Consider the following 20,441-nt stretch of genomic DNA (forward strand, 5'->3'; position numbering starts at 1 on the left):
TTGCTGTTACATTTCCCAAGAATCCCAAGAATGAAACAATTTTATATAATTCTATTATTTTATTACCTGATTAAAGTAATTATCATATTAATATATACATATTAATATGATAATTGTTTCTAGTTTGAATACAGGTGTCTGTAACAATATATTCATATTGTTACAGACACCTGAATTCAAACCAAAAGCACAAAATGGTAGAGCAGATTTAAAGGTACATGCTGTTAAGACTCTTAAATGAAATGCATTCTAGTAGCATTAAACCTATAAAAAGACTAAGGTCTTCCAAGAAGAGTGTTATCACTGTTGAATATATTTGTAAAACATAACATATTCTCTTTCTATGAACCTATCAAGCAAGCAATATTTTAGCTAACTTTCCTAAAGATACACATGGGCTAAAGATAGGAAAGCTCTACAGTCTATGTGTCTGTAGCTTTGTAACTGTGTTTGGGGCTTCCACATTTTTTGCTAAAGTCTCATAGCCTAGCTATTTTCTCTCTTCTGATTACGACATCTCCAGGTATTTTACTCACGTCCGGTACACCTACAAATGTATATGCTTAGATATCTAGACTCCCAAACAATATATAACTTAGAATTATAACAAGGGAGCTAAGAACAAAGAGTGTACAAGTAGACATAGATACGATAAAACAGTAATTTGTCATGAGTTCTCATGCCTAGTGAGAGCTAGGGGACAGCCATAGTAAAAATCAGAGGGCCTACGTAACTTAAGGTCTATATACTACAGTTTGGGCCTAACAGAAGGTGTTCGAATTTATTAAGAAAGGTGGCAATATGTTATTCAAATGGATATCGTAGTTTAATTTTGCTAAAATAATTTATTCCCCTGCTTGACAAGAAGTTGAATAAGAAGGCAGTTGATACTACTAATTTAAAGGTTATACAGGGTAATCTCGGGATATGATGGCCCTATAATACGGTTTTGTCAAGTTATGATGTAGAATAAGTTGTTTTTTAATAAAACTAATTTAAAAGTAATATATAAATTAATTTAGATATGCAGGTAGTTGCCCTCTCAAAATTTTGGTAGACAGCTGACACACTTTAAAAAGTATTGGTTTTAAAGCAACATTTTACAGCCTGGAAGAGTCAACCTACTCTCCAGGATAGCTTAGTCTTTAATCCATCATTGAAATAAAAACATGGCTGCCTCACAAACAAGATGTACCTATTAGCAAATTATTGCTGACTATAATTCTTAGTACACTCATTAGTTCCATGATGTACAAGTCTCAACATTGACGAAAGTCAAAGTAACAATTATAGCAGTCAAGCCAGAGCCGTGTCAAGGTCGATAGCATGGTTCGCAAAATTCCACAAATATGTGCTTTTATTTGTTTTATTTTAGGCTGTTTTAAATCTTGAATGAAAATGTTAATTAAAAATAAATTTTCTGTACAAATCCTTTTTTATTAACAGTGCAATGCTGGGCATTAAGTTAGTATTTGGCTATATGAACCTTTTGTTAATTAAATTTTTGGCGTGAAGTGTGACTGTTATAGCACCGAGCAGACAACACTTAGTGATAAATATACACGACTGTTAGATTCAGCGTTATATATGTTTCATCTGCTGCCATTAGTGTATTTAGCAGCTAGTATTTGCCTCAATGAATGTTTTATTATTATTTGAATAGCAGCCAGCACTCAATATTATCTCAACAGAATTCCTATCAGACAAAGGTAAAAGCCTACATATAATAAAAGCAATTTTCTCCAGATCCCTGTTTGAGATAGCCACAGCAGACTTAGTCCACATTATTGGTTTGTCAGAGAGATTAATTTATGGTAGGTTACCCATCCTGTCACGACCAGAGTTCTTTACTGAAAATTGAACCCCAACCTGTTGTTCACAAGCCAGGTGCTCTGGCTCACTAGTCCACAGACATTTCCTTGGACTATTTCAAGTTTTCAACCTTATTTAGCTTAGCCTTTGCACTAATCAATCGAAAGTGACAAACCATATTGATTCTAAGGCTTTGCAGATGAGTCAGTGAGAAAGCCTGTTGTAATTGGGTACCATGACATAAGTCTAATGGTAAAAATGGTACACATAGCTTTAATTAGTTTAAGTATTTCTAAAGTTGATAAATACCTTATAAATACATTGTAAATATATTATAAACACATTATAAATGCATTACAAATGCATTATAAATGCATTACAGATGCATTATAAATTTAGCATAAATGCATTATAAATATATTATTAATACATTATAAATACATTGTAAATATACTATAAATGCATTATAAATGTATTGCCGATGCAATATAAATGCATTGCAGAAGCATTATAAATGCATTATAAATTTAGCATAAATGCATTAAAAATATATTATTAATACATTGTATATACATGTACATTGTAAATACATTATAAATGTATTGTAAACACATTATGAACACATTTTAAATACATTATAAATACATTATAAACACATCATAAATACATTATGAATGTATCATAAGTACATTATAAATACATCATAAACACATTATAAATACATTTCGACTGTAGAAACTTAGAGGAAGTTCTGCAGACTAGTTAATCTAAATAAGGTTTACCTGCTAATGTCATAGTAGAAGACAACTCCTGCTTGTAGATGTCAATTACATCTGATATTCCTTTTTCATCCTACAGTCAAATAGAAAATACTAAATTGAAAGGATTCTAGAGTAAGGGTTGTATATTGTATATATTTTAGCGATTTTCAGCATCTGAATAACCATATAACATGAACAACAAATAAAAAAAATGATGCCAACCCCACATGCATAGCCCCAGAGTATTGGTCTGCCTATAAACACGGCTCTAGCTCCTAGAGCTAAGGCTATAAATAAGTTGGAGCCCGTTCTTATCCCTCCATCCATATAGACTTCACATCTGTTACCAACTGCTCGAACCACCTCTGGTAGGACATCAATCTATAAACAGAGGTGATCAAGTCTTTCGTAAGTTTACAATATGAAATGATAGTCATACTCGTAGCCGAAATAATGATTATGGGATATGTACATGTATATACGCACATAAATATTTGACCTATATATTTATAGAATCAAATATTTATATACATGTATATGATCGGCAAGTCAGTGCTTTGAGTCACATGGGTACCATTGATGGTGTTAGGAAGGGCATTCAACCGCAATTGCTTCTGCACTAAGTTTGTCCAAGGTCTGTTGAGTAAGTAATAAACATTGAATCTCTTAAATAGCTACTTTCAGTATGTTGAAAACAATAAAAATCTAGCAACCTTCATTGTTGATAATTTGATAAAATATATTTGCAGATTAAAATAAAGAGCACTAATAACATTTGCAGCTTATTTATTTGAAGATTGTTGTTTACATATTTTTGCAGGTAGATTTTTATATTATACTACATACTACTATTATTTACTACAGTATATATTTTATCCAATATTACATAATATGTATAATAATATATAATAGTACGCTTTAATTTATTAATATATAATATTACATATTCTACATTTTTCCACAAATAAATGAAAAAACAAATTAAAAGAAACTCAATTCGAAATTACAAATTAATCATCTGATAAAAAATTTAAATAAATTTAAATTAAAAGAAGCCAAGTGTGAAATGTAATGACGTTAATAATTTTTTTTGTCAAGGTCAAGTCTGTGACACTGTTCCGTAGTCTGTAACTTTTAGGTTATAAATCATCATTACCATGCTACTAGCAGAACTGTATAATTTTCTGTTACCACTACAAACCGGTGCAGGAACACCTTGGAGTTGTCTTCCACCATGGTTAGAGACCAGGACAGCGTCTACACCGGCATTGACAGCTTGTATGGCATCGCGAGCTGACAGAATCCCTAAAAATTAAACCATCGGTTAATTATAGCAAAATAAAACAAAGTGATGATGAAATGGCAAACAGCAAATATTTACAGAGCGAATGTTACCAGACAGAGGAGTATATAGAGATACTTCACCTTTAGCTATGACAGGCAGGCGAGTGATTGACTTTAACCATTTGATGTCAGCCCAGCTACAGGATGGACTAGTCAGAGGGTAGTTTTTATCTCTAGGCGTTAGTCCAGAGGGAATCTTGTCTTCCAGGTTGGCATAACGACTCCTGCCGCATGAATGTAACTTTTTCTAAACTTAACTTTACCTTTGTAGTTTAAAGTTACAATAAAACTTATTCATACAGATATGGCAACTCAAATGTTTACTATAATAAGAGCCGTTTAGTTTGTTTGTGTCTGAATCCACAGCTAAAGTTTGAAAAAAATGTTGCATGGTACAGGATTTGAACTCGTGACCTGGCGACACATTGACTTTCGCGTTAGTCAAGCAATCACCAGTTGGTCAAATTGAAGGTCAGAGTTCAACTTCGCATCATGCAACCACTCTCGTACCCATACCAATCGACCACTTTCTGTCATTTTGGAATAACTGTGCATATAGCTATTACAGCCGAAGATCTCTCAAGTGGACAGGAATGCAAGGGTACTAGTATATATAAACTGTCACAGAAGTAAAAGAAGCACACCTGACAGCAGTAGCGGTGTAGGCAGCGGGATTTGTTTTAGCAAACCCAATCAACAACCCATGGAAACCATACTTCTCCGCTTTCCTTGCTAGATGTACTGTCCAAGACTTGTCTCTGAAAAGATTAGAAGTTTAATAATGTACCAACAGCTTCCTGTTTAAACGATAGCAACAAAAGCAGTAATAAAAACACTGACTTTTCTGTAAGTTAAGACCAAGTTTGGATTCTCAGAAAAAACTATTACAAGTAGTCGTCCTCTCTTAATGATGAGGTTAATTTCTGAAGACTCTGTCGTTAAGTGAATCCATCATTAAACAGGCCTTTCAAGCCTCCATTGCGTATGTATAGGCTATTTACACTACTGTATTTATTCATTTTTTTCTATTTCTATTGACTGCTTAATAATAAGCGTAAACTTTTTTAAGAGGTACATCAAATTTTAACATTTTTTAGCTTTTGTTTGTGCACAAGCATGTAAATATATGTTAGTCTACCGTAAAGTACATTGCAGTAGGTTTTACGTATTTTTAGCTATTCTTTATGTTTAATTTCTTGGCATTTTTCTTTTCATTTAACATTTGTATGTATCATAGGTACTTTTTATAATGCTTCAACCACAGCAGATATTAGCCTAACAAACGATACCATATGTGCCTAAATGGCAGATATTAGCCAAATATCAAATATCGTACTTACATAAAAACAATATTACAGCTAGCACGCACGTGTAATATCTCTACATTCATGGTTGCTTTCATTCATGGTTTTAAGAAATGTATTTTCTCTTTATCTTCATTTGGCATCTTTAAGCATATTCTTTACAATTTTTTACACGCTGCTGTAACTTCGAGTTGTCATCAAGTGAAGACTGCCTGTGCTAACAATGTCAACAATTTCAGAGTGAAGGCACCATTTTGTAAATTATCATTTCTGGCATTAACAGATTATCAGCAAGATTAACCTACAAAAAAGCCCGCATTTGGTAGAGTGAATATTTACAGTATATTTACAGGCTAAATTATGCTATCTGATAGCATTTCATAAAATTAAGCTCAGAGCATATCCTCAATTTAGAGTGCTAGACGTTGAATTAACTCACTCATAAATGTACATATTTAGAAATTTAAGACCAGTATCGGCATCAGCTACCAAATCCTCCATTTTTGTTGCTGTCCAACCGCTGAGACTGAATCCTATTCCATTCTTCTTAGCAGCTGAATCAGATAAAAGCATAGAGTTAGATATTTCATGAATTACATTAAACACAATTCTTAACATTTGCTCCTCCCTAGAACATAGCAAGTTCTTGCGCTTGCCTTGTATTGGGCTGCAGTTCCTATTCATCCATCCCTAGTGTACGCGCCACCAGGGGTAAGTAGTACAGCAAAATCAAAATAAGAGGTGCAATTAGTTTAATTTGATGAATATGTTGTGGTATGTAAACAGAAATACTGATCAAATGTATATGAACTGAATCTCACACTTGTGTTAAATGCTCTATGACTTCACTAGTGTCATTTGTCTGATTGTCAGTATAGCACTATCACCCAGCAAGCACCGATGTAAATAGAGTTGCCTTATTTAAGATATGTGAAGTAGACTAGGTGAGAGGTTACTTTACAAATGAGTTAGTGGCCATGGAAATGACACTGGTATACAACAAGTGGAGAGAACTGATGATTACCAAAAAGAGAGGTAAGTGGTGTAGAAAGGTAAAAAAAGGTGGGAAGATATTCAATGATGTCACAGTCTTTTGAACCAGTGAATTGAGTTGGCTATAGTGGGTAGAAGTTCCACCATATCTTCCCGTGAGGGTTAGTGGAAAGGTAACTCATTATTTGTATCTTTTACAAAATAGTTGTAAGACGAGCTCCATATCAGAGATGATGCTAACACCACTAAGTAGCTCATGTGAGACACTCCAACCCAAGGTCTTGAGAACAGTATGGTGTGAGTGCAAACCCTTTTGTTGCTAGTAGGAGAACCATAGTACTACTGTGTGAGTGCGCCTTCGACGATGCTGTTTGCCTGGCTAACTGCAAGCAGAAGCTGTGTGTTTTTAGGAGCATTTTGTACCAACAAAGTCTCTGCAATCTTGGCTAGACATGTCTTAGTTTAGTGGCGAGGTAACTCCTCAATGATTGGAGACATGCTCTGGTGTGGAGAGTAATTTGAGGTTGGATGTCATTCTTGTCTTCACAAACGCTCTTATCAGGAATTGGACTCAGCCTGTTGTTTGTATGTCAGGTGTTCTAGACCATTAGGCTATAGCTGTAGGCCATAGACATAGATAGGCTAACATGGCACTAGGCTTGGGATAAGGTAGTAGACACAAGCGTCAAAATATAAACTCAGGTATACAGGTTTGGAAGTACAAGTGGATGCATTATCAATAGTTTCCCACCTGCAGCAGTAATCCGTTCTGCTTTTGGGTTAATATACTGTTGTCTTTCCATGGGAGCTATACAGATGGGTATAGAAAGGGGATGGCCAAGCATGGTGGTAGACATATTGATGTTAGTCGTGTCACACCCTATATAAGGTCTGATGAGGTAGCTGCAACACATGTTCAGATATGTGTCAGTAGTGCTTCCATGGAAATAACAAACATCTACATACTGTATATTGGAGTTGCTTCCTCCTAAAATAATCTTCAACTTTCTCAATGTTTTGTGCAATTAAAGTAGAATTTATCTAGTTTTTAGCAGCTTTATACCGCAAATTTTTTGCAAAAACTATGTTTTTATTCATGAAAGAAAGTATGCTAAAGTCGGAAGAAGATATCAGTTTCTCATCCTATCAAATTTAATACATAAGTTCAGTTGAGTGTTGGATTGAATTCTACTAATTGTCAGAGTATTACTATTTAAAATGCTGAGTGTGTGTAATGAGTTACCTCTTTAATAAGAGTTACATGAAGATGACCTTTATTAGGATTAAATTCTGTACCTAGCTCAACACACCTTTGGAATTTTGTAAAAATTTAGAGGTATTGTAATTTATTCTTAAGAGACAGGCTTTCTTGATAGCAGTATGGAAACATCTTCAAATCTAAATGTTTAGTTTGCTAACAATAACATAGAGCTATATTCAACAATTAAATAACTCTAAATACAAATAAGCAAAAATTATGTTTTTTATTTGTTTCCTGACATGAGAGATTTTCCATGAAGCTAAAACTTCTTTTAGAAAATCTTAGTTTTACAAAAAAAGTTGTATAATATGTATGTAATAATATGACTCCAAAACACCTTAAAAACTTAATTTCAACCAGCGCTGTTAACAGATTATGCATAATATATATTTTTACAGACAGTCATGCCATGCGGTATAGAAAGTTTAGAATACTAACTTGTGGAAAGCCTTTACGTTGTCATCAGTCTGAGTATTGTGACTTCCACTTATGTACTTTTTCATAGATGGATCTAATTTCTCCTCGGCTCTCAGTCTAAATTCCTCTATGCTCTTCACTGTAATATTTATACAAATTATAATAGAGCTGCAGGTTATGACTGTGATACACTTGTATATTAAAACTAACTGAAGTAAATGTTTTTAAAAAAAAATTAGATAACTTTTCAACTCTCACACTATAATACTACCGCAATACCAAGATACAAAAGTATGAAACTCTGATGCTGTCAAACTGCTAACTGAAGCTGTAAGATTGTAGAATTGTGAAACCATACAACTATGAACCAGCAAAATCTTAAAATCCTGATGCTTTGAACCAACATACTTTTTAGTCATTATCACTGTCCAGGTATACTCTTTAGACATCATCACCATTTAGGTATACCTTGTAGGCACTGTCACCATCCAGTTATACCTTTTAGACATTGTCACCATCTATATAGGTATGCCCGTTAAGCATTGCTACTATCAATGTATACTTTTTGGACATTGCCACTATCTATGTATACTTTTTAGACACTGCCACCATCTAGATGTACTTTTTAGACATTGCTACCATTTAAGTATACCTTTTAGGCATTATCACCATTTCGGTATGCCTTTTACACATTGCCACCATCTAGGTATACTCTTTAGACTGGTAGTTTGAGAGTCCACCAAGCCATCTTTTCAACATTCATGCGGGTCTCAGGGTTCAAGTTAGAATCAACTGAATAGCAAATGCAAAAGTTAAAATTAGCCTCAAGCAAGTATTACATAATGAAAAAATATACCGTGTGTGTGTGTGTGCGTGTGTAACTCTGCTACAATAATCTTCAACTGGCACCAACTCACTATAATCAAACATACTAATAGTCTCTCCCAAATTCACCAAGCAGTGTACTTACTCTTGTTTTGCTATAGTCAGCCACCTTGCAGACTCTAGTCAGTGAACTCGGCAGCGACAGCGTGAATAACTTGATAGTCGCCGACAGCTTAAAGAATGGAGATGAGATAAACATTCACTGGTTCTGTTTCCAATCACAAGTCGCACAGTCTTACACTGTGTAAAGGACCTAACCTCACACAACTCTCTAGGAATAATTGTCAGTTGACGCTTTCTAGTGAATGTACATCTTCGATTTCCTCTATGTTTTAACTGACTAGCTGATTTAATCTTGTTCGCAAACAATCTTTTCAAATACAGATGCATTTAAATACTGACTTTTTCTACTATAACCCTAAACTGTGTTTACCACAAAGATTATCAGAGACTTTGTTTAGCTCCAACCATACTCTCTTTGCTACTCTGTTTAAGAGTTATCTTCTAAATATCTTAGAATGTATCACACTACTTTTATCATTTATCACAGGAAATCCAGCATATGAACCACAAGTTAAACAAAATTTCAATTGTAAGGAGCGTATGATTATATTAATTATATATATCAATTATTAGAAATTAATTAATATATATTAACAAATATATATTAATCAATTATACATATTACAATTATTTTATATAACATGAAGACACTGTTTGCCATACTTTTAGTTTTAGGGCTTATAACATGCGCTACTATAACTCTTTCTTCAAACTAAATGATGTCCAATAATCTCTGCATGTAGTCTATGAAGCTTTTTATATTAGTCAGTTATAGTTATTCTGCTTTATTGGATAAAATATTCAAAAATTACAACATATTCCTAATAAACAGCCTCTATTTGCAGGCAAGATAATTTAAACAACATGCAAATAGAGTTGAGTACCATCTCTTATGGCCCTCAACAGTACCATCTCTTATGGCCCTCAACAGCACCATCTCTTATGGCCCTCAACAGTACCAAAATCAGACAAAACTGCGGAGTGTGCAGCAGAACCAACCAAGCGCAGGGACAGCAGGCAAACCCGAGACATGCCCGCCGAACTGAATATGATTTGATATTAATGAGACCAGTTATGACTCTTATTAGTGTGTCTAATAACAATCTGTAAACCAACCAAGAATAATTAAAAATCTTATGCATCTGTTCGCCCCTTCATCCTGCTGAAAACTAAGATAATATTTACACCATAGCTCGTTGCAACTTATTTGAAAAAATGTAAAAAGTGTCAAATCGTCAAGCTAGAAATGTTCTTAGGTATGTGGTAGTCACCATCTGGTCTACGACATGAGGAAATCTTTACTATAATAAGAGCAGTGTACGTCTGTTGGTTCAAAGCCACGATAAAAGTGTTAAGAAAGAAGATTGTTTCACACGAAAATCAAACGTTAGGCATCAGAATAAAAGCAAGAACGCTACCAATACCCCACTCGGACACCTTCCAGCATGGTGGGATAACTCTCAATACACTGACTACTCATGACCACCTCTTACGGTGCACGAGATTGCCTAGCGTACTAGTAACTACAGCATCTGGAAACCTCTTTCTCAATACCAGTACTTGCCAACAAGTTGCAAAGCAGAAAATAATTGTTTCATTTGAGAATGTCTGGCTGCCATTGTCTCTTGGAATCACTGCAAAATTAACTTCCCATGTTTACAGCAGCTGCTCTTTAGGGTGAACACGGAGGAGCTCTCGGTGTCTTACACAAACTTGCCCTTCTTTTACAACAGTGATGAGCATTTAGTACTGTAGGTCTCAGAGAGTACAGAACATTCTAGAAATGATGAGTGTAAACAGTAAGTAAGAAATGTCAAACTGGTCATCTATACAGAAATAATTACACAGATTTTTGCTAACTTTTGTTAATGCGAGATTTCTCTTCTGTGTTTTTGTAAGAACTGTGAGTTAAGAAATAATTTGTAATGAAAAAGAAATGGATAGGCCTCCCATCTATCTGTTGTTAGTAATCGTCATGATTTGAAACGGAGTGAAAGCCTTTACTACAAGCATTGTCTTGCCACTGACTAATTGTACATAGTTATTGAGCTGTAGGCAGACAAAGTTTGAAATGGAGTGCTTGATGTTTTATGCTAATAAGATTCCTAAAGCTGTCACATATCTCATTACACATAACTAAACGCATGAGTGGATAAACTATCAGAGAGTGTGACTAGTTGATCAGGTTGCTGGAGTAGTACAGGAAGTCATGAGTAAGTACTATACTATGTTAGAACTGCTCTCCACCTGTTGGTAGACATACACCATTACTGAAAATGAAACCAGTTACCTGTAGCAGTACTATGTGCTTGTAGCCATTCTTGGTGAAAGAAATGATAACTGAATTTCACAAGATGTTGCTGCAAACAAACCAAATTCTTTTGCTTTCATCTACGGTACCGTTTGTCAGTTTTGTTTCCATGCATTATTATAAGCTGTTATTCATTCATCTGTTCGCTTGTTCTGTCAAAATGCAAACTTTATTCTGTGATTGGCACAATTATTGGGAAGCTTTGGAAATGGTTGAGTGCCTGGGTTAGTTAAGAGTGTTAGTCTGATAAGGTTTGATACCAGCCATATTCTGTCTGTTCATCTATATGTCCATCGGCCTGTCGTTTCTTTCACAAATATAGAGAATAAAGATTGGCGCAGTTAGTCTAGAGTTCATATTGTGGCTGTTTAGCTCAGTTGTTTAGAGCTTTAGCATAATAAGATGACTGTAATGGGCTCAAACACAACATAGGTAAACATTTTAATCATCTCATTAATTGCATGTAAGGAATTCTGTGATTGCCTGACAGTTGGTCCATTCAAAACAACCTCTAATGCTATTCAAAAATTAAAGGCTTTGGCATCCATATTGCTGTAGACTTTATCAATTTTGACAACTTAATTATGATTCAGAGCCAAAACAAATTTTAAATGAAGCTGACTTCGGATCGAAGGAATTGCATAGGAAATTGTAATCTATCTTATCTAATGAGTTAATCTATAGGTAATCTATCTAATGAGAACCAAGCATTTCAATGAATTAAATATACATAAACTATTTATCATTTAATTAGGAAGACTTATGAGCATAGAGGGTAGTGATAATAAGTGACATTCTTCCATCTAATATCCGTTCTCTCAGCAGAGAAAGGCATTTTAAACACTGTTTGTCGAACTATTTATTCGATTTTAGTGGCTAACTGAAGCCCTTTTTTCTTTTTTGTTGTTGTTTGATGATGTTGTATGGCATAGTTTAAAAAATTTATATTTGAAATTAAATTATTGCCAATAAAGCAATAAACATGCAATGTAGCTAGATTTATTTTATGTTGTCTATACACTACAGTGAAGACTGTAGAGGACTTTAGACTGAGAGCCAAGGAGAAATTAGATCCATCTCTAGAGAAGTACATAAGTGGAAGTCACAATACACAGACTGATGACAATGTAAAAGCTTTCCACAAGTTAGTAAATTAAACAACAGCACGTACAACCAATACTGTTAGTCATGTCTTTAGATGTTTCGTGTTATTCTAGATAGTATGGTTCATGTGTCGAATTTAAAAGTAATTTTTGATCTACACATTTTCAGAGCTTTATTATATTCTATAGTTAGCAAATTTTAAGGTTTCAGCTGCAGAAACAACAGCACAACCAATTGTGCTAATCATTAGAAGTAAGTGCAAAGGTCATAAGTTAGCAAATGTAGCTGAATTTTTAAACTCTCAAATTAGTATTTTTCAGCAAAAAAATTATAACATTTAAAAGGTGGATGTTTCAAATACAATTTTCATAAAAAATAGTATATAGAAATAAAATTTCAAAATTTTGGTTTTGAAAACAAGATACATAAAACCTATAAAATTCTAAATTTCTATTTTATTATGCTTTTTAACGCATTTGCTCCCAATCCAGTTAATTCATAATTTCATTTCCCTCCATCTATACATGTAGATCGGTATAATTATTCACATGTAGATGGTCATATATATGCTGCGTACTCTTAACATTTTCATGCCATGAACTGTTTGATGAGCACAAAATGCTGTAGATTTTTAGCGGTACTGTACAGAGTTAATAACAGGTACGCCAATTTCGTGTTATAAGATGCGTACACTATATATGTCTGTCACGAACCCTGAGTACTGAAAGCTTTGTATACTGCTGACCACACCTTCATATCTCGTTTTCTGGCTGTGCACCATATCTGCAGAGATCAATAGTTTTCCTATGAACGGTATTTGCAAAGAACAATAGTATACGGAAATAAAAAGCTTGTTGTTACATAATGCGAGACTACCAAAACAATGCGCAGCTTTTGCACATTGCTTGTTGCAAAATGTACTTTCATTGATAGATGCTTGTACCCTGGCAGCCCGGTGCTCCGTGAGGGATAGTCAGGTGTAATAACTATGTGCACAATTATTCCAAAGCGGGCAGCCAGATGGTAGCGTGCCTGGCTGCTAAGCCGAATGTGTGAGTTCGAATCTCATGCGATGCAAAATCTTTCCTTAACATCCAACAGTGGTTTCTGGCAGATGAACGGACACGGCTATTGTTATAGTAATGATTCACATATTGCAGCTATGTTATAAGACCTTACATAGGATGTGACACAACTAACATCAATATGTCTTCCACCATTCTTGGACACTCGGTATCTGTTCCCATTTGTGTGGCTCCTATGGGTAGACACGAATATATTAGCCATAAAGCAGAAAGAGTCACAGCATCAGGTGGGACTGTCTTATTCACATCAGTTACAAGAGATTAGCTAAAACTGTTTCATTGGAGCCATATAGTAATTGTATGTAATAAAAGGAAACTATGGTACTATCTAAATTATATAAATCACAGTGCTTTTCATTTGTCATCCATATGTTCAGTTATAGCAACAAAGTTTCAGGAAGGAAAAATCTGCTGCGCAGTGAAATTGAACTCAAAATCTCTAGGTCTGCAGACAGGCCATCTCCTAGGCCAAGTAACTGCATTGCTACACCATGAAATAACCTTTAATTAAAGGTTGACTTGCAACAAAATTCACATTACAATTATTTGGTTACAAAAGATTCACTATGTCTTACTCTGCTGTGTTGGAGGTGTAAAATATGTGGAAATGTGGTTACAAGCTCTCAAAAGCCTAAAAACGAACAGTTAATCGCAGCCATCATGAAACCGCCGTAGATCGGAATCAATTTATTTCTCTGACGTAGTCAATCCATTTGGTTATTGTTTTGTCACGTGATCTTCTCACGTGAATTGAAAAGCCAATAAAAGGCTAAATATAAAACTTGTCGTAGCACTAGTTTATGACAAACACTTCGGGTTTTACCGAAGACCCCGTATCAAATATAGATGCTCGCTACTTAACAGTTTTGTTTCGGTTTGATCTAATCGTCTAGTCGTGATCTGATCATGTGACCCATACTTCTTGCCAAACAGCACGAATAATTTCTGCAGCATTTTTTGACTATCACAGGTGAGCAACAGGCTCTTCATGTTTATCAGAGGATGATATGTACTCCTTCGAGCTAAGGTTAAACAATTAAACGAATTTTCACGATAGGTTTTGAGATATCAGTGCTCAAAGTAACAGCATTACAATGATGATGAAATAGACGCGTAAGAACAATAGACATGGTTTTATAGAATGCGTTAAGTATATTTGTGAAAATATTTTGACGAATGAGGTTGCGTGAACGTGTGAAAAAAAGCCATTTTGTACAACTACGTCCCATTTGAGCCGTTTTGGAAAGAGATTCTAATCTAGAGCGGTCTCATGATGGCAGCGATTAACTAGTCGTTTTTGAGCTTTTAAAAGCTTGTCATCACATTTCCACATATTTTGCACCTACAACACAGCGGAGTAAAACATAGTGAATCTTTTGATATCAAATAACTGTAATGGGAATTTTGTTGCAAGTCAACCTTTAAGTAGAATGTGAAATACGAAAATTTTCACATAAATTTAATCTCACGAAAGTATTTTATCCGACGTCCAAAAGACCTGCGTTTGGTTTAACCTTGAAAAGTATAATTTTCTCATTATTATTATTATTATTCTCACTATTAACTGTTGTCATTATCAGTTATCATTCCAATTTGGCCAAGTAGGCAGTTTAATAACTAAGATTGCTCTAGTCTATGTAATTCTCACTATACTTCCATTAGGTGATGATAACTCCAAAACTCATTCGTGTCATGTGCCTCAACCAATGTGATAAATTTTCATGAATAATTATAGCCAGAATGGATGAAATATTTTTTCGAATAATAAAAATTTATTGCAGAGCTTGGCCTGCCATATTTTGTGAGCCGACAGGTATGAAAAAAAATCATTTTAATATTGTTTACGCAATGTTTACATAAATTAATTTTCATACAATAATGACCGAACTTTTTGCCTTTTAAAATCTTGGATATTATGCCGAGCAATTGAGGTTGGACTCCACGAAAAGTGAAAGATTACACCATAAGACTTCATCTATGTGTACATCAGTGCTTTGTATCAACTCTGCTAGTGTTTCATAGAGCTAAAATTATTTCATAGAATACTTTGTTGTTTAAGGAGGGAGTTGCCCAATTTACCAATCACTTCATTTCAGTGTTCTGTTTATTTCAGTTGCTAAACAGAAAGAGATTGGTTTCAGCCTCAGCGCTTGGACATCAATAAAAATGGAGGACTTGGTAGCTGATGTAGATACTGGTCTTAAATTTCTAAATATCTACATTTACAAGTAAGTTAAAAATACGATAGCCAATAGTCTTAAAATTGCTATTTTAAATTCGTTTATAGTTTATGTTAAAAAATTTTTGTCATTGTGGATGTAGGTTTGCGCGCATGTTTGTTGGCGCGCATTAGTGCGTGGGTGTGCGAGTGTGTGTGCATGTGAGTGTACTCATGCGTGTGTGTGCATGTGAGTGTACTCATGCGTGTGTGCGAGTGAGTGTGCATATGAGTGTACTCATGCGTGTGTGCACGAGTCTGTGCGTATGTGAGTGTACTCAAGTGTGTATGCACAAGTGTGTGTGCATGTGAGTGTACTCGTGCGTGTGTGCACGAGTCGGTGTGCATGAGTGTCTGTGCATGTATGTTAGTCTGCTAAAACTTTTAGTATTTTCATATTTTTTGGCTGATTTTGTTCAAACCTTCTGCGCATATACTGCATGCTTTCCACCAGGACCGGATTACCACAAATATTTGGGCCTAAAACTCTGTTTGGTTCCTGAGAACCAGCCACCTAAACACATACCTGTGAGCTATCCTATTGAAAATAGAGGAATCTCAGGCAACAACAGGTTTACTACTAGCATGTCTACTACTAACAATAATGATCTTCTATCTCTATATATCTACATATACTAACAGGAAGTAGACTTAGCTGCGCTAGAAGATAGGATATAGAGGTATCACGTAGTTTTAAGCATGAACTAGACATTGTATGATGACCCTTTAATTTGTTGACTAACTCTCTAAAAGTGGGTTGAAAGGGGACATAATATAAGTGTTCTCAGTGAGCACAATGCCATTACAAAAATCATCAAAAGGGACAGATATAAATACCCTGTCACAGGTCTAAGCATTTATTTATGCCAAATGCTATTTGAAAATAAAACACAAAACAGAAAGAAAAACGGGTGTAAGGAAGAAAAAAGAGATGGCAGGAAATGGATGGTTAATGAAGAAAGGAGAAGGGTGGGAGAAAAGGTCAGCGGAAAAAAGAAAACGGGGTCGGAGAGGCAAGGAAAGGGGACCTTTTGTACATGCAATGAAATAGCTAATCCTTTCAGCAATCCTTCAATAGCAAAATCCTTTCTGTGTAAATCTTTTTATTAAAGAGCAGACAACTTTAGTTTAATTGATTGCGTACCACGGTATACTGACAATCAAAACTGGCAGTAAATAAATAAACAAATCAAAACAAATAATGGCAGTAACTGGGGTGGTTCTCTTCATGAATCCCCCGGAGTTTACTACTTGCAGTTCTTCATAAAACCTACTAGTCTGACTATTACTAAGTTGTGACCTAAACAAAAGTATGTCAAGTTAGCTTATTATATTATTATTAAATTTTAGAGACAAGTCTTGGGTAGAGCATCTAACAAGAAAAGCAGAAAAGTGTGGATTTCATGGCTTGGTGGTGGGATTTGCAAAAACCAATCCTGCTTCCAAAACTGGTACAGCTGAAAGGTCGGTGTTTTTTCTCTGCTGTTGCTACTTATATTTGCTAAAACTTTTATGACTGTATGAACAAATTACACTGTACTTTCAAGCTACAAAACTAAAGCTGTGTTTACTCTTATGACAGGAGTAGATATGCCAACCTGGAAGACAAGATTCCAGCTGGACTAACGCCTAGAGATGAAAACTACCCTCTGACTAGTCCATCCTGTAGCTGGGCCGACATCAAATGGCTGAAGTCGATCACTGCCCTGCCTGTCATAGCTAAAGGTGAACTGGAATACTTAGTCACAATATTTCTGTCTTGAAATCTGCTGCTAGCCAGTTTTCAGCACGTAGCTGTTTTTTATTTATTAGCTTCCCCCTATTACTTCCTTTTTTGTCTGAAAACTCATTGATTATTTTTTAGGAATCCTCTCAGCCCGCGACGCTGTACAGGCTGTCAATGCTGGTGTAGATGCTGTCCTCGTCTCTAACCATGGTGGAAGACAACTCCAAGGTGTTCCTGCTCCGGTTTGTAATAAATCGAAACGATGATAAAACGTTTGATTATTTCAACTAGAATTTATATATTTATTTACCTTCCTCTACAAATCTTCAAAAAGGATATTGGTAGTTCTATTATCACTTCATCCCTTATCCTTGTAGATTGAAGTTCTGTCAGAGGTGGTACAAGCAGTTGGTAACAGATGTGAGGTGTACATAGATGGAGGGATACGAACTGGCTCCAACTTATTTGTAGCTTTAGCTCTAGGAGCTAAGGCGGTGTTTTTGGGTCGACCAATATTTTGGGGCTACGCATGTGGGGTCAGTAACAAATTTTTAGCAAACAGTTGTTCCTTGAAAAAATAATTTTCCAAAGTGGTAAAATCTGACTCACTATCATAAAGAATACGTTACTACATGCCTTAATAATAAATTAGTATCACATCAGTTCTCCATTTTGACTGGACTTATTTTCCTGATTACGCAACTTTCAACTGTAGGATGAGGAGGGAGTATCAAAAGTTATTGATATTTACAAACAGGAGTTGTCTTATACCATGACTTTGGCAGGTATGACTTGATCATAAATATTTATCTGATAACTTCACTTATTAACATTTATTAGAGTTTATAAAAGTTGAAGAAATTAAGTGCCCTACAGCCATGTTTTTATATTATACCACATATTATATTAGTGCTATGTACCTTTGAAGCAATGATGAGTGTAGTGTAAAGATGTCTCTACAATAAAAACATTTTTATACTTGAGTATATATATATATTTATATAAACTTAATATGCCTAGGCCTCCCTATCATATAGTTATTCATCTATGCATTTTTAGGTGTAGCTGATGTGAACAAGATACCAGGAGATGTGATCATGAGACGAGAGATGTTGGCAAAGTTATAAGATGTCAGCTAAAAGGAACCATCTAAAAGCATTACTTATCGTTCTGTCATATACACAGCAATCAGAGTTTTCTTACCCTTATCAGTCTTTAGCATTAGAACACAGTTTGTTCCATGCGTTATCACTAACTTGTTAAAAGGGGTGCTTTGAGAATTCTCATTCTTACAAACAAACTAAATGTATTAATTTTATACTACATGCGGATGCACTGTTGTAGCAAACAATATTTATACAAAATGCTATGGTTCGAGATACACCACAACGATCTGTCAAATAGGAATAACAAAACACAATTTGCTTCTAAAGTACCGCTTTTGGCAAATCTCTTGGCTTTTGTCATCCTTCTATTCACAAAAGATTCTTAAAGTTATTTTCAGAATACAAAAGGTTTAACAAATTCATTTGTTTTTGCGTTTGCTCTGAATGATTGATTGCAGATATGTGTGATGAATTGGTTACTTAAGTCTTTAAATGCTTTTGCAATTTTTAACTACAGTGGTGTGAGAAATAAACTGGACCGCCCTTGTTTATTGAACAAATTTCTCAAACTTATTGATAATTTGTTGTTTCTGTTTCGGTTACTGGTAAACAAATATAAATTATATGCTACTAGACTCAAAATTTTATCCAGATTCATAATATCCCATCAAATAATGTGTAGCATGCACCCAAATCGGATTAGATGCAGTTTTTCGAACCAATGTAATAAAAATGATTAGATTACATATCACCGGGTAAAAAAGTAAATGTTCATAATTTAGTCTCTATAATTATTCAAAAGCGTAATTTTCGAGATGTTTAGTACTATATTCACTAATGAATGACAATGTTGTAAATGAGAATTTTAGCTTTTCAACAGAGAGGTCCATTTGATTTCGCATACGACTGCGTATGAGTGCACTAAATGGTAGAACTAGAGTAGAACTTCAGCTTTCTATAGTCTTCTTCATCACAAGAACAAAACAGTTGATTTAAAATGCAGTGAAATAAACAGTTAACTAATGAGAGAAAGTGCTCAAGTTTCTTAGAATTGATTAATCATTTTAGAACTTTTAGTTTCTAAAGTTGTAATGCTATCTAAATTTCTGAATCCAAGCTTGAACGCATTTACACATTAAATCACCTCTCAAAATACCAATTGTCCGACATATTGTGCAAAGTTGGGAGGAAATAAGGCTGGTCTATGCTGCCCAACATGCAACTTTCTCTATCTCGGAAATGAAATTTGCACAAACGCATAAACACTAGGTAATCATGTAGATGACTTCATTTTCAAAATGTTGCATACCTCATGTTGTTAGTATATTAAACCTGCTGTAAGTTAATAGAACATATTACACTCATTGTATACATATATGCAGATAGGTGTTTTCCAAAACTATTACAGAGAGAGTTCTTGACTACCTCTAAATTAATCAATAGCTTACATTTCTAAAAACCTATTAATAATATTTGTTGTATAACATTTTTCTGCATTGTCATACATGACAGCATAAATTTGCCTATAAAAGAAGACAACTTCTAGAATAAGCACGATTTGGCTAACGATGTGCTGAGTAATATGAGTAATATATTTAGGGAGAGGGTCATACAACCCAAGATTTTAGGCCATTGCTTCAGTGGCCACACATGTTGATAATGCATACTAATGCTTTATCTCTGCTCGCTATTGGTCAATAGTACTCTTGAGAATGTGTATTGGTTAATGCATGCCAACGGTTTTGTATTCTATACTCACTCCGCTATTAGTTGATGAAACCTCATTAGGTCAATTAAACTCTGTTAAATCTAGTGCTGTTGTCATTATGTTAAGCACATTGTTTCGTTGTGCTCTATGCAGTTGGTGCTAAATAATGACTTGTGTTGTTACCCCTTTACGCTTTCAGTCTATGAGATGCAAACAAACACAGGCTGTTATAACAATACCAGTTCATACGATCATACCATTACAATTTCCAACAAATACAAACTGCATTCGCTTAAATGTGTTTAGAAAAGTTCAAACTAAGCTAAGAGATATCTTCCACATA

At 34.7% G+C, this 20,441-nt stretch overlaps 2 protein-coding genes across 2 annotated transcripts; one reads left to right on the plus strand and one right to left on the minus strand.

Annotated features, from left to right (window-relative positions):
* Nucleotides 1–479: 479 nt before the first annotated feature.
* LOC137407021 (2-Hydroxyacid oxidase 1-like) lies at nt 480–9,777 on the minus strand. The gene is made up of 10 exons (XM_068093624.1): nt 9,750–9,777; nt 7,914–8,031; nt 6,966–7,117; nt 5,661–5,775; nt 4,570–4,675; nt 3,999–4,158; nt 3,775–3,878; nt 2,796–2,954; nt 2,595–2,664; nt 480–547 (listed from the first exon to the last, which is right to left on the minus strand). The coding sequence occupies exons 1-10, from the start codon at nt 9,775–9,777 to the stop codon at nt 480–482; spliced, it is 1,080 nt and encodes a 359-aa protein (XP_067949725.1).
* Nucleotides 9,778–10,990: 1,213 nt separating this feature from the next.
* On the plus strand, nt 10,991–19,025 carry LOC137406062 (2-Hydroxyacid oxidase 2-like). Its single transcript, XM_068092583.1, has 10 exons — nt 10,991–11,053; nt 12,178–12,295; nt 13,416–13,567; nt 15,454–15,568; nt 16,909–17,022; nt 17,141–17,283; nt 17,423–17,526; nt 17,662–17,820; nt 18,000–18,069; nt 18,344–19,025. Exons 1-10 carry the CDS (start codon nt 11,050–11,052, stop codon nt 18,409–18,411), a joined length of 1,047 nt encoding a protein of 348 aa, XP_067948684.1. The 5' UTR covers nt 10,991–11,049; the 3' UTR covers nt 18,412–19,025.
* The last annotated feature ends 1,416 nt before the right edge of the window (nt 19,026–20,441 follow it).

This window comes from Watersipora subatra, chromosome 10 (genome assembly GCF_963576615.1).
Source record: "Watersipora subatra chromosome 10, tzWatSuba1.1, whole genome shotgun sequence".
NCBI lineage: Eukaryota > Metazoa > Bryozoa > Gymnolaemata > Cheilostomatida > Watersiporidae > Watersipora > Watersipora subatra.